Source organism: Stegastes partitus, unplaced genomic scaffold (assembly GCF_000690725.1).
Source record: "Stegastes partitus isolate 25-593 unplaced genomic scaffold, Stegastes_partitus-1.0.2 Scaffold463, whole genome shotgun sequence".
Taxonomy (NCBI): domain Eukaryota; kingdom Metazoa; phylum Chordata; class Actinopteri; family Pomacentridae; genus Stegastes; species Stegastes partitus.
Window position 1 is genome coordinate 142,586 of NW_007578194.1, and position 14,229 is coordinate 156,814.

A 14,229-nucleotide genomic window follows, 5' to 3' on the forward strand; every position below is an offset into this window, starting at 1 on the left:
TGACAGTGAGTGACAACGCGACATGAAGCAGCTCGGACACTTCAAGCAGCTCATGAAGGAGATTTGGATTTTGTAAAAAAAGAAAAAAAAAGAGCGAGAGAGAGAAGTAAAAAATCTGTAACCTCTCGTTAAAGCATGTGGAAACTTTCTCCGAACTTTAAAAGCGCAGCGCTGGAAGTTTCCCCTCCGCATGCCGCGGCTCACAGGACACTTTGGAGGACTTACATTAGGAGAAAATGGCAACGATTCAGCATTTCGCATCAATGGTGAATAACTTTTTTCGTGGTTTTAGAGGCAAAACTAACGATTTTCAGCTCTTGGGGACGCAGCAGGTGAGCAGCAGCAGCAGGACATGAAGTTTGGACTCGATCGCAGGCTGTTCTTTATCGAAGGCAACGTGAGATGGTCCCGACTTGTCACAGGAGCTGGGAGGACATGACTTGAAAGGATTTTATTTTATTTTTTTCTAATAATTTTTTTTGAATCCACGATGAGAGCGCTGGGTTTGCTTTGCGTAACGGTCCTGCTGTGGGAGTCGATCCTGAGCAACAGAAACTGTCCGGACCTGATCGTGGACAGCTGCCACTGCTCCACCGAGAGGTCCAAGGAGCTGAGCAGGCAACACGTCCGGGTCAAAGTGGTGTGTGACGATGTGGACCTGATGGACACCCTGCAGCCCAGCTTCCTACCCAACAGAACAGTGTCCCTGTAAGTAGGACCCAGCCTGTCACTGTGCTGGCGGTGCTGCTGGTGGTGGGTGTGACTCACATCTGAGCAGGAATTACAGTCAGAAGTGCAAAGATCATTTTTATTCCTGATATTTCCCCAGAGGATTTTGCTGTGGGGTCCTTGAAGGGGCCCCCGGAGGTCCTTAAATCCCAGTTAGGGGACCTGGATGCATGAGCAAGACCATTAAGTGTTCCAAATTGATTCCACAAGGTTAAACAGCTTTGACACAGTTTTACCAGGAAGTCAGTTATTCATGATAAATGAGCTTGAGAAGGATACCACACATCAAAAATAAATGAATTAATATATTATCCTTCAGAAATGCTGCGCTGATACCACTAAGGATATTAGAATAAGGTCTCTGGGCTCACCCCACATGCACTCCTCTGTAACAATACCGTAGAAACCCTGACACCTCGGCTCAGCGGACACAGAGAGGGAGAGGAATAAAATAACAGAAAATTGAAGATGACCTCAATTTCAAACTCATTATGAAGTGGCAAAGTCACCCAGTAAATCCCAATGGAAATTATAGTCACCTGTAATAAAGAAATTATTATGGATTGCAGGTTTTTCTTTATTAGTCGCTAACAGGACCTTGAATAAACCTGGCTGCTACTTGTAGTGGTCACATGTCAAGGAGCTTCTTCTTCTTACCAGGCCGGTCTTCTCCACCTTTATAGAAAATAAAAAGAAATAGATTTTTAATTGTGTTATCTTTACAGGCAGGTTAATGCATCGATTAGTGAATCAACAGAAAACTAATCAGCAGCTTTGATTACTGAATGATTATTTAGATTTTTTTCAAATAAGACTAGTTTTTGTCTTGTTGAGTTGAGCTTTTTCAGGAGAAAATTAAGCCCGTTGAATATTTAATAAAAACAATTCAACAGACTAAAAAAAATTAGCAAAGACAACGATTGTTATCACGGTCATTGTCTTTATGAGGTAATTTCAGCGAGATCAAGATCTGCCATCAACAGAAGAGATGAGATAAAACCAGCACCAGAAAGAATCACTTTCAAATAATGTTTCGCAAAGAAAAACGGTGCAACGATCTGTCGGTTTTCTGCTGGGACACCAGGAGCTGATGAGTCCTGGAAGCTGCTCCGGTCGACGGTGGTGGAGAAACTCACGTCTCCTCTTGTTGCTTTGACAACTAACCTTCTTTTTCCTGCGGCGCAACGGTGACGAGGGTGACATTTAGCCGGCGGAAATGAAAAATAATCATTGTTTGCAGTCACACTGTGTATATTGTTACATGGGTGGCAGCAGCAGCGACTGAAATGCCGAATCACTGATTAAAATTGCAGCCAAAAAAAAAATGCATTCGACTTTTAGAGAGTCTGAGAGTCGCCCTCCCTGTGTACGCTACATCCACCTGTTTTGTGTTGCTACACTTAACCACATCTGCATAAATGATTTACCTTTCCCCCCCTCCTCTCTCTCTCTCAGCGCTCTTTAGGGATATTATTTGCATTGTATTCAAAGTTATTCAAACATAGGTTTTGCTCATCCACGGGAACTTCAAGAAACCGTCTTTAGTATTCATCTGTGCCTCTCTTGTAGATGAAATAGCACTTCAGACACTCGAGGGGTTGATAACTTTCCCCACACGTCCTCTCTCTCTCTCTCTCTGTCTCTGCAGGTGCACACATTGATGGATTATTAGACAGCTTTATTTTTGGAAGCTTGAGGTCTGCCTTTGGCGTGTAAAAGCGAATGCTAAATGTAAAGGCCCTTGACAAGTTGCAGCCGACCACTCATTGTGAACTACGAGCGCGGTTGATTAATGGTAGCACTTTGCTTACTGCAATTTATTTGGAGTGGTGTTTGCTTCCGTGTAGGCAGGGGTTGCTTTTGTTCCTTTAAGTGGAGGATGGTTAAAGGCTGTGTTTTACTTTCGACGCTCGTCAAAGCCGAGCTGTTATGTAGCTTGCAGATACTAACGAAGTTTGATTTCTTTTTTTTTTTTTAAAGGGATCCGCGCGGATAAATAACGCCAGAAACTTGACGTTTTTTCTTCTAAATGTACAGTAACTATCAAACTGACTGCATGCAGCTCCAGGCGTCTTTCTCTTTCCTCGGTTCGCTTGAGAGATTTGAGGTAGTGTGTGTGTGTGTGTGCTGTGTTATGATTAGACTAGTAAAAATAAGCCAACACCTCACCCAGCACTATTCCTTGGTGAGCTAAATCCTACAGCGGAGCTCTGGTCGGCCAGCCAGGAAGCAGTTTTCCTGCGTTAGGAAATGTGACCTTTGTCAGGCTGAAGTGGCCTCCCTGCTCGCTCTTTTGTTTAGATGTGCTGTGCAAATAAACAGATATATCAAGGGAAGTATGTACATACCGATCTCCCCCTGCAGACTGCCAACAAATCTCCCAAATATTTCCCTGCGTGCACTCTTCGTTTTGGTCCCGATCTCACCACCTACGTAGACAATGAGCTCCTTGTCGAGCCATTTCCCTCCGGTGACAGCTCAAGCAGACCCACATCCACATGCCACCTGTAATCAAATCCACAGATTTGGGGGCTTCGTTTGTGTTCTTTTTTATTATTGCATCTATAAAATGTTTACGAGGAACAAAACCTGTAATAGCGCGGCATCCTGCGAACGCCAAAGAAAAACAGCTTAACGAGCAAATGGAAGAACATTAGCATAAATAAGAGAGATGAAAATGAACTCGCATGCAGGAGCGCGTCGGTAACTCTGTAACGACGCACTCGATTAACACCTCCGCCTGCTTTCCTTATCGTCCATCGGGGGGGGGGGAAGCTGAGGAGTTGGGAGCTCGGCCTGACAGCTCTGTTGACCTTGGGACCTATCCGGTGTAATCGGTGGCGAGCAGCACAAGCGCCGTCTCGCCGCCGAGAGTAGCAGCTCAGATTGTAGCCGACACCTGTCTGAGGCAGCGCTCTAACAGGAGGACACATCGCTCGTCCGGAGGAGAGGACGGGCAGATTGTGGAAGAGACAAGGGGATAGAGTGGAGATGGGAGATAGACACGGAGAGGCAGCAGAAAGAGCCATTAGAGGACTTGTGGGGGAGACAGACTGGCAAGTGTTTGGTAAAATACCTCCTGATAGGCGAGGCTGAGGCTGATTGAGACGACGCGAGTGTCACAAACAGATTGTTGGGACGGGGAGGCGCTTGTCGTACAGTCACAGCGGATTAGAACTGAGCCCGAGTCCTCTGAGAGACTCACTGTGCACTTACATAACTTATAAAGTCTGTTCTGCTGCTGCTGCTGCTGCTGCTGCTGCTTTCTCTCTCGCTGAGCTGCCGTGTTGCAACCAGACTAGAATTTGCATATGTGTGATTGTTCACGTTTCACCTGCTGAGCGCAGCCCAACGTGTGGGGATTTAAATTGGCTTTCACCTGACTGCTCCATGAACTTCTCGCCTGTGCAATTGTCCATTCACATGAGTCAAACTAAGCAGATCGGGCCTGCCACGCTTTGCATTTCACCACATGTCGAGCCGGTGTGCACGGGGCCAGAGGAATGTTTCAAATGTTACTTTATCCAAAGCAAAAAAAAAATAAAAAATACAGGAACAAAAGTGTAAGGAGTGGATTAACCCTTTGCACCCTGGAGAGCTCAGCAGGCTGTATTACGACTCACTGCCATCCTTCAAAAGTTGCCAAGCTTGGCACATCTAGCGAAGAGGCTGCCCAGCCCTACTGCTGACTAGGATGGATGCTGTATTGTTGGGATTCATTTCTGTTGCAATTGAGGTTTTTGTCAACAGTTTCAATGACTTCATGGCTCGTGGTTATAAGGCTGTTTTGATATTGCAGAGGTAAAAATGTACTTATTTTATTTTCAAATCTCACTCTGACTTTGTTTTGATTTTTTTATTTTAAAACTCTCAAGTTTCTTTTGAGCCACAGAGCCCAGTGTTGATCATTCTGGCCTCTCAGATGTGGATCTGTTACTGATTGAATTTGAGGAAGTTATTTTCCAGATCCATCCATCCATTATCTATACACCGCTTAATCCTCATTAGGGTCGTGTGGGGCTGGAGTCTATCCCAGCTGACTCAGGGTGAAGGCAGGGGACACCCTGGACAGGTCACCAGTCTATCACAGGGCTACACTTAGAGACAGACAACCAAGCACACTCACATTCACACCTACAGACGATTTAGAATCACCAATTAACCTCAACATGTTTTTGGACTGTGTGGGAGGAAGCTGGAGAACCCGGAGAGAACCCACACTGCACGGGGAGAACATGGGGACTCCATGTCCTCCTCACCGAGACGCAAACCGGCAACCTTCTTGCAGCGAGGCAACAGTGCTACCAACTGCGCCACCTTGCAGCCTTTTTCCAGATCGAATTGTAAAAAAAAAAAATTGCCTTGGGCTTTAGGGGTTAACCAATGTGTTTATCTGCTCTGATGCAAACAGTGAAACGTCTGCCTAACCAGTCTGCTACCCACAGCAGTGATTTGGCTTTACTTACATGTCATTCATGCTACATTAGGTAAAACTGACACAATCTGCCAGTGACAGTTGTCATTTCAACTGAAAAACAATAAATCAGTTCTGATGACAGATCTACCGCCGTTATTATTGTAAACTAAATTATGTGCGCTGTGAGGATGGGAAGCCTGACAGGTGCAGCAACAGTAAACAAGAGGATTAGTGACTTTCAGTTACTTGAATGTCTCAATTTCAATCTTTCTTGGGCCTGTTTTGCAATCAGTGTCCATTTGGTGCTCTGAAACGTTTCACCTTGATTACATGTCCACATGGTGTTTCTTATCAGCTAGAAGACGCATCATGAGCAAAATAAGCCGTCGTTGCTGAACATTTCCACCTTGAAACTGCAGTTTAACTGATATTCTGAGGATTCATGTGTAACAAACCAAATTCTGTTGACGTATTGTTCTTCTTTTTCCGGTTTCATGGCTGAATTACTCCAACATTACAGCTGTAAAGCATTTTTACAGTGTTTGAACAGAACTACAGGTGAGCTGGTGTGCACAAGTTGCAGTGAGTGTGAAGGGATGCATGGAGACTTAATAGAGCTGCACGTTCTAAAGGGAGCAACAGTGTAGAGTTACATCGAAGACATTTAAAGGTAGGAAGGGATTTATTTCATGGGAAAAAAAAAAGCCTTGGCAAACAAGGAGGAGTTTTTAGGGGTTTAATCAACAACAAGGACTACAAAACACAATAAATTGTATCACAATATATAACATAATAATATAATATATCGCAATAAACTAAACCGAAAACAAAAAAAAAGTTATTTCCTTCAGTCTGTTGTCAAATTCACAACACGAATTGCAGCGTAAGCATCCGTGATAAGCCAATATTTTACTCGTTATTACCGAAATGCCCTTTTTAAATCCACCTAAGTGTGAAACTGTGTCTGATTTACCACAGTTTCCGCTGCTGAAAATGATCTTTTGATTGTGCGTGTAAGCCCCTCAAAAGCCTGGTTGGTCCGATGTTTGAGGGAGAGGAAAAATGAGGGCATCTGGTCCGGGCCGGAGCCAAAGCTGGAGTATCCTATTCTGTGGGCCTTCATCACCATCCTTTCAGAAACAGACAGGAGGGGCTTTTGTGGCGTCTAGAGGGAAGCGATGGTGACGCGGCAGTAGCTGGCTCCAAACCACTACTAGAACATGTCAGTCATCGCATAGAGAACGACCCGCGAGACACCCGCAGGAAGCGTGGCCGTTAAATAGCTGGTGGATTGTTGAAAATGTGCCGCTGCGCTGTAGGTGGACAGTTTGTGATAACATGTATAGCACGATCAAAGCTTTCAACGGGTTGATCTGCATGTGAACAAACACATCCTGTCAGAGGAGCATGTTAGTGGTTTTTTTGTGTGTTTCTATAAATATATTTCTATATATTCTTTTCTCCCCTCTTCTCTTATTCACTCCAACTCCCCTCATTCTCCCTCGCTCTTATTCCTTGGGGGCTTTTTTTCTCGTCTGCCGAGGTGCTGTTTGTGCTCTACCCTCTTCAGGGTTCTGAGTACTTCTGCATGAATATTTCATCGCGCACACAGCCCCGTCCATACACTCCTGCGCATTACCTCATTGACAAACCTTGTGAACGCACGGCACGGATCAAGACATGCGGAGTGTAAAACGCCTTAAAAGATATGACACACATATACATAGAGAACTTGGCTGTTAACCTGAGGAGACGTGACCAAACTGACCCTGGTGAAATATGCTGTATCTCCCATCTGGAGAAAGTCGTGGCAATCTCTCTCGTTCGCTCTCCGTCTCTCTCTGTTGGCTTCCCTCACGCTTATCTCCAGCGATATGGAAGATTTAAAAAAAGCAAAAGGTTCATCTTTAGATGAGTGCACTCTGCAATATCAGCCGTCTAAGCTCCAGAGGGTGTAATACTTTTAGATCCCCGGCACTTTTCCCTGTGCGATAGCTAAAGCCAAGAACATTTGGCCTTGTGTTATCCGTGAGCTGAGGAACAGAGAGGTCAGGGCGGACTTGTAATGTTGCTGCTTGTTGGAAACTGACAGTCTTCTTGATGGATAGCGACTGACTTATCTAGTTACCGTCAAATGGTTAGTCAAGGTTTGTTCCAGGCGACGGTAGGTGTGCGCTGATGAGCCAGTCGGACACATTGCGGCTTTCAGACCGGCTGCCACATGTGACGTGTTTGAAGAAAAACTGATCAGCTGTTTCTGTTAGACGGTTAATGATTCAGTGATGGAGAGTTCACGACCGGCCGGGGGAGAGACGAGTCTGTAAATCGCGCCGTGGCCTCGAAAAAAAAACTCAAGAATGTGTCGAAACTCAGACCTACCATCTAAAAATATTAGGTAAAGACAAACACAGCGTCTGCCAAGGATACTTCTCTGCGCCTCCATCCCTGCCTCCTTCCTGCGCCGCTGAAAAAGTTACTTAAAGGGTCGTAAATTTGAAAGAGCAGAGGAGGCCAGCTTAGAATCATGTTGTCTTTTTTCCCCTGATTTCTGACTCACTGTAAAACAAGGTGATTAAAACCCTGATGTGTGCTGCTTCTGTTGCAGTGTGCGATCCCAGTGGGAAGCACATTAGCTCCTCTGACTGTCTCACAGGAGCCTTGGCAGGCCTTTATCAGCGCCGTGTGTTGGTCTGTGTGCAGATCCCTGTGTGTGTGTGTGTGGATCATGTGTTAGCTCATTTGTCGCTTAAAACGCCGCCTCACATCTTCCGTACGTTTCTCGGCTGAGTCAGTACAAGCCGTCGATGCTATGGGGTCACATCACATATGTTTAGCCGTGAACTTGCAGGTTGCTTCAGCTGTAGATTCAGGGTTTGAAGACGCTGGTTTTCACAAAAAAAACGTACTCGCAGCATCTCCTCTACTAATAAATGATCTAATTATTACCCATTTCTTGTGGTTTTGTTGATTGGTATTTCATTAAACAACATCCGCTTTTCAACATCGATAAACATCTGATTTTAGAAATAGCCAAACTTTCAGTAAAGGTTGAGGGAACATCTGTAATCATCTTTTTGTACGAGGAGAAGATAGAATCGGCGAGTCGAGCCTGGTCTCACTACCACCTCCTCTCATCGAGACACACTATAGTGTCTTTAGTGTCAGTTTTCGATGCGCAGGGTAGTCAGATAGACATATGCAGTTCCCAGGCGGTCAGAAATAGACGACATTAGACTGGAGGGGAATGTTCCCGGCAGGTGACACTTTTTCCTGATTTTTATGCAACAAGAAGATTGCTTGTAACTTTTGGGTAATATTGCAAAAGGCTGCATCTGTCATGTCTGTCATGTTTCTGTTCATGTCTGCACATTATGTCTCGTCTTTCCTGTTTTATTTTGAAATCATTTCACTGGGTGTTCTGTTCTAGTTTTACTTCCTGTACCTGTCTTGTCTCACCTGCTCCCTGATTACCTCCCCGCACCTGTTTCCCATCTACCCTCATTACCTCGTGTATTTTACCCCGTGTGTCTCACTGTCTCGTCGGCAGTTCGTTGCACTTCACAGTCCTCGTACCAGCGTTATTCAAGTTAAGTCACAGTCTGTTTGATCTCGACCTTGTTTCTGCTTTTTGACCTTGCCTCTTGTCTGACGATTTTGGACACCTTTGCTTGTTTGATCTCGACCTTGTTTCTGCTTTTTGGACCTTGCCTCTGCCCGCCAATTCTTGGATACTTCTGCCTGTTGGACTGATTTCCCTGACTGCCATTAAACCTGTCTTTTGCCTGAACCTACTGAGTCAAGCATTTGAGTCCACCAATTCTGTTGGTGACTTCATGACAGCATCTTAACCTACATTATGATTGTTTCCTAAACCTAACTGAGGAGTTTGGCTGCCTAAACGAAAGTGAAACTAAACTATTGGTCGGACACATGACATGAACCTCAATCTTGTGACTCATGACACCATCAAACATTCAGAATCCTTGTGAGGTTCTTTTTAAGTGAGAAACTCCAACACATCTATGTTGTCAGATATCGATGCCGGCGGCACAGAAGCCAAAGGACGCCTTGTCCATGCCTCTGAGACGTGAGACAAAATGGCCGTGGCTTGAGAATGAGAATGAGTTGGCTAGTCTGAGAATGAGATGAGCAGCATATTATATAATAACATTTAGGATTTACTTCATCTGCGAGTGTAGCCTCTGTAGTTTACACGTTACATGTCATTTACCAAATGTAGAAGGTTACGAAGAACTATGAGGTTGATAATCCCTCAAGTATCACAGTGACATGATAAACATCATAGTCGAGAAGATTCTGATAACTTTAAGTGACCTAATGGGAAGTCGGTTCACGAGAGATGCTTCATCACTCTCTTGGTCTTGTTGGACTTCAAAAACGCAGTCTCCATTGTTTTACACCGTGATGGTTCTGTATAGGGCTGCAAGGTGGCTCAGTGGTTAGCACCAACTAGAAGGTCGCCGGTTTGCATCCCGGTGAGGACACCCGGGATCTTTCTGCGTGGAGTTTGCATGTTCTCCCCATGCAGCGTGGGTTCTCTCCGGGTTCTCCGGCTTCTTCCCACACAGTCCAAAAACATGTTGAGGTTAATTGGTGATTCTAAATTGTCCGTAGGTGTGAATGTGAGTGTGCTTGGTTGTCTGTCTCTAAGTGTAGCCCTGTGATAGACTGGTGACCTGTCCAGGGTGTCCCCTGCCTTCACCCTGAGTCAGCTGGGATAGACTCCAGCCCCCCACGACCCCAGTGAGGATTAAACGGTGTATAGATAATGGATGGATGGATGGATGTTACTAAGTGCAGTGTTTTCTCTGATTTGTTTTAATAGAAGAAGCATGGTTTCACCTTGATCAGGAGGAGACTGTAATGACCTCCATCGTGAAATCTTTATCTCTATTTTAAGAAAAAATATTGACTTCTTGGAAATTTTCTCCTTTGCAACGCATGCTGGAAAGCACATCTTTTAACTAAATAACTTAAGGTGATGAGTTCAACTCTTTACTACAATAAATGTAGAATAGCTTGTTTATTTAAGTTTCATGCAATTAGTCATGAAAGCACATTTAACTAAACTTACCTGTAATGAAATGGATAAAGTGAACCCTTGATTTTTCTATCACAACTGTAATGTTTACTTTAACTGTCGCCTAATTTTAGAATATAATATACAACATTAAAAAAAAATAAAGTAAATAAATCTCATTACTTTTCACATTTTTTCCACCTGAACAGCTGCGAGGAGTCTGTACGGTGACGAGTGGCGTCCCGTGAAGATGCACTTCACCGTCACGTAGAGTCAATGTGAACATCTGTAGGTAACCCCTGAAGCAAAGTCCGCTCCCCGTCCAAGGTCAACGTTAGCAGATATGAAATATGTTATTTTGGTTAGCTGTGTCTAGTAATTCGATCTTCTAGAAAAAACACCGGGTTTGGCTGTTTGAAGAGAAGTAGTGGCTAGAAAGCTGGAGGCCAGCGGATCTAAATGTTTGTAATAGTTTACGTTGTGATCTTTACTCCGCTCGCTCCTTATGATCGGCGTCTGTTGGAGCTATTTTTGTTGCTGTCCTCCTATAATAATATAGCTGAACGTTTATGGTGCATGGCTGCCATGCTGGTTTCTGGAGCAGTGACTTTTTAGTCGGGTCTTACCGAAATAACCCAGCTGTGGTGTGGAGGGCGAGTGAAAGCCAGAGCTCCTGTTTTAGGGTAAGAATTGATCTGAATTTCACTAACACCACTCCTCAGCCTGAAGCACACTCACGCTGGAATTATGAGATTTAGGGATGCTGTTTTCTTTTCAATATTGATTAATCAGCTGATTGCTTTGTCTCTAAAATGTCAGAAAAAAATCTGAAAATGACACACATGATAACCGCTTATCAAGATACGGTTTCAGATTCTTTCAAACTGACTAAACAATTAATTAACTGTGAAAAGATTAAGCAATGCAGCATTTAAACTGTCAGCATTTTTTAAACACTTCAACGAAATGTCAGATTTATAGAAAAAAAAAATAGAAGAAGCTCTGTGTCATTTGAGGGAATTGTGAAAGTGCAGCATTTTTACTAGACGTCTATACTACAAATGTCTGGCTGTGGCTGGCGCTGGAACACACAAAGCAATGACATAGACCATTTGCTGCAGCCCGCAGAGACAATACTGAATCCGTGCGCTCCTCCCTCATTGAGAGCAGCTTATCCGCAGAGAGCATAATTGATAATGTAAATAGAGAGTTGGATGGCTCCTCCAGAAGTTTGTCATGGGCTGTTTATGTTCAATTCTGTTTTTCCTGTGATTTCCTGGATGTTACGCAGAGGCCTGAGATCGGCATGCGGAGGTCGGCGAGCACACACACACACACACACACACACACACACACACACACACACATACATGCAGCATAGCCCAGCACAGGACACGCTTGAGTTTGCACAAACAGTGGCAGCCTGTCCCCCGACTGGGACGTCCGTCCGCAGAGGGAGGTGTACTGCTCTGGGGAACAGAAGGGAGACTCTGGACAAAACACAGCGACAGCTCTGGTATCCCATGATCTCAGTGTCGCCCACCTTCACTTCATCACACCGTCTATATGTGGCTTCAGAAAAACGAGCGGTTTTTCACAGTTTGACGCGTTACTATTTAGACCGAGGCCCTGGAAAACAAAGGCATAAACTCCACTTGGCCTCTGAAACTGAAACTGTGCTTTGGTTATTTTTCAATAATTCTGTGTGTGAAATATTGCGAAATTGACCCATTCAGTTTTCCAAGTAGTTTCTCACCATGTCCAGCTGACTCCATGCTGGCTTATATCTGCTGCAATTTTCTGCTCATGGAGAGCTTTCTGTCAAGATGAATTCAAACTGACAGAACCGCGGTAGGATATTGATGTCTGGATCAACAACAATAAAAATCCATATAAATTGTTGCTTACTCATTTTTGGCCGCCTAAATGGCTGCCTGTAAATCTTGTAGTCCACTCCCACACAGCTTAAGTATTCTGATTGATTTGTGGAGGGGGGAAAAAAAAGAGGTACTTTGCACACTGAATTTTACAAGCAATTTTAACCCGCCCACAAAGAACTGTAACTGTGTCAAAATGCTGTGTATAGTGCTGCAGTAATGGGCATATTAGGCATCTAAAGAGATTTTAGAAGCAAAAAACATACAAATAAACAGGAGATTGAAAGTCCTTTTGTTTACTGGGATGTAAACCACGAACGTCAGCATGTACAGCTGAAGAGTTTCAAACAATCCCAGGCCGATGTTAGAATGAGTTAAAGGCGCAAAATGCAAGATTTTGGACATAAAAGTAGCATTAATATAGCAGCAAACAGTTATTTGCTATGTGGCCATAGCAGAGAGTGAAGTCTGATCAGTGTTTTGGTTGCTGGTCTGGCTGCAGATTCATGTTCGTGCATATGAGTTCCTCACTTTGAATCCGTTTGCTCTTTTTTTCTCTTATATTCAGTGACCTCTTACAATGCATCGGAAAAGTGAAAGTGCAGTCCAGCTTACAGCCAGTGCCCCAAAAATCCAAACAATATAAAAACAAAGGTTTTTTCTTTTTATTAAAGTCACTCGCCTCATTTATACGCATGTTTCTTCAGCTCAGTTTGACAGTTTCTGCTGCCAATTCTTGTCCACTTGTGTCTGTTCTGCTCCACATACGGGAAACAGACACACACAGAGTGGAGCAGACAGGAATGAAAAAGAGGACACAGGTGAGGTGAAGATAGCATTACTAGCAAGGGTGACTGGTTGTTAGTGGATTGTTTGTTCAGTGCATTCCTGTGTGCACAACTTTTCTGGTTGTAAATGAAAGTGAAGGTCAGTGGTGTGGCCAACATGCCGACTAGTGCCATGTAGTGGCTCACCTGGTTAATTCCATTTTTATTTATGCTACTATAATGCTGTGCAAAACATGATAAATGCTGCTCCTTACCATATTTCTGCTCGTGACAATATGACTTTCTGCCTTTGACACAAGTGGCGTTCCCTCACACAAAATGTGACAACGGCACCACCACACTCTGAAATCTACTTATTCCAATGTGCAAGGATGGTTTGCTGCCACACTGAGCAGCAAACTATGTTGTTGAGGTGTTTGCTACAAACTGTGAGCTTTTTCCTTGAGAAGATGACTTGATGTAGTCCTGCTGGAAGTTTTGAAAACTCCGCCTCTTTTCCTTCCCCTGAACTCAAGCACACCAGCTCACCTAGGACTCTGCTCAAATGCTGTAAAACTGCTCACTGCTGGCGAGTTGTAATATTGGAGTGATTCAGCTACACAAGTTCAAACTAGACAAAGATTCTGAAAAGCAAAACAGCAAAACCTGTGCCTAAAGCGCCTTTAGCCTCAGTGTCTATTATTAAATCTACTCGGTAATGTGTCTATTTAACACACGCTTTACATGCTTCTACTATTAAAACATATCAGCTGATTACATTAAAACGTCAAGACAAGACAGTTTTCATGAACCATTATTCAGTTTTAGCATCAGCCACTAATTCTACCAGCACTTGTCATTTCACATTAGAAAAAAGGAGAAGCATCCTGATTACTTCTGTATGAAAACTGTTGTCATATCATCCGTCCATCCATTACCACCATTTAATCCTCACTAGGTTTGCGGGGGGCTGGAGTCTATCCCAGCTGACTCAGGGTGAAGGCAGGGGACACTCTGGACAGGTCACCAGTCTATCACAGGGCTACACTTAGAGACCATAGACTGTATAAAATATGGACGTAGCTACCATGACGTCACCTGTTGGTTTCTGCACTGAGAAAATGAAGCCAGGGTTTTGCTACTTCCTGGTTGACAGTGACGAAAAAAAATCGTTGGTGGGGGGCGGAGCCATAGGAGCAGCGATTGGTCAGACGGATTGAGAGGCGGGCCCTCTCTGCCCGCCCACATTTACCGCCTTCTGCTCGCTTCATCTGTATGGTCGCTGCCGACTGTCAATCAAGCCAGCCACGCCCCTTGTCCCGCAAAATGTTGATGATTTTTAAAAAATTCTGTATTGATTTATTTTCAGATTGGCCACCTGATCTCTGGATTTGGACC

The 14,229-nt window shown here is 44.1% G+C and overlaps 1 protein-coding gene across 1 annotated transcript in view; it reads left to right on the forward strand.

Annotated features, from left to right (window-relative positions):
- Positions 1-16: 16 nt before the first annotated feature.
- adgra1b (adhesion G protein-coupled receptor A1b) overlaps positions 17-14,229 on the forward strand; it is a 209,305-nt gene continuing 195,092 nt past the window's right edge. Inside the window, exon 1 of the mRNA XM_008286670.1 lies at positions 17-708. Within this exon, the coding sequence (XP_008284892.1) occupies positions 491-708 (218 nt within the window). The 5' untranslated portion in view covers positions 17-490. The remainder of the gene's footprint in view (positions 709-14,229) is intronic.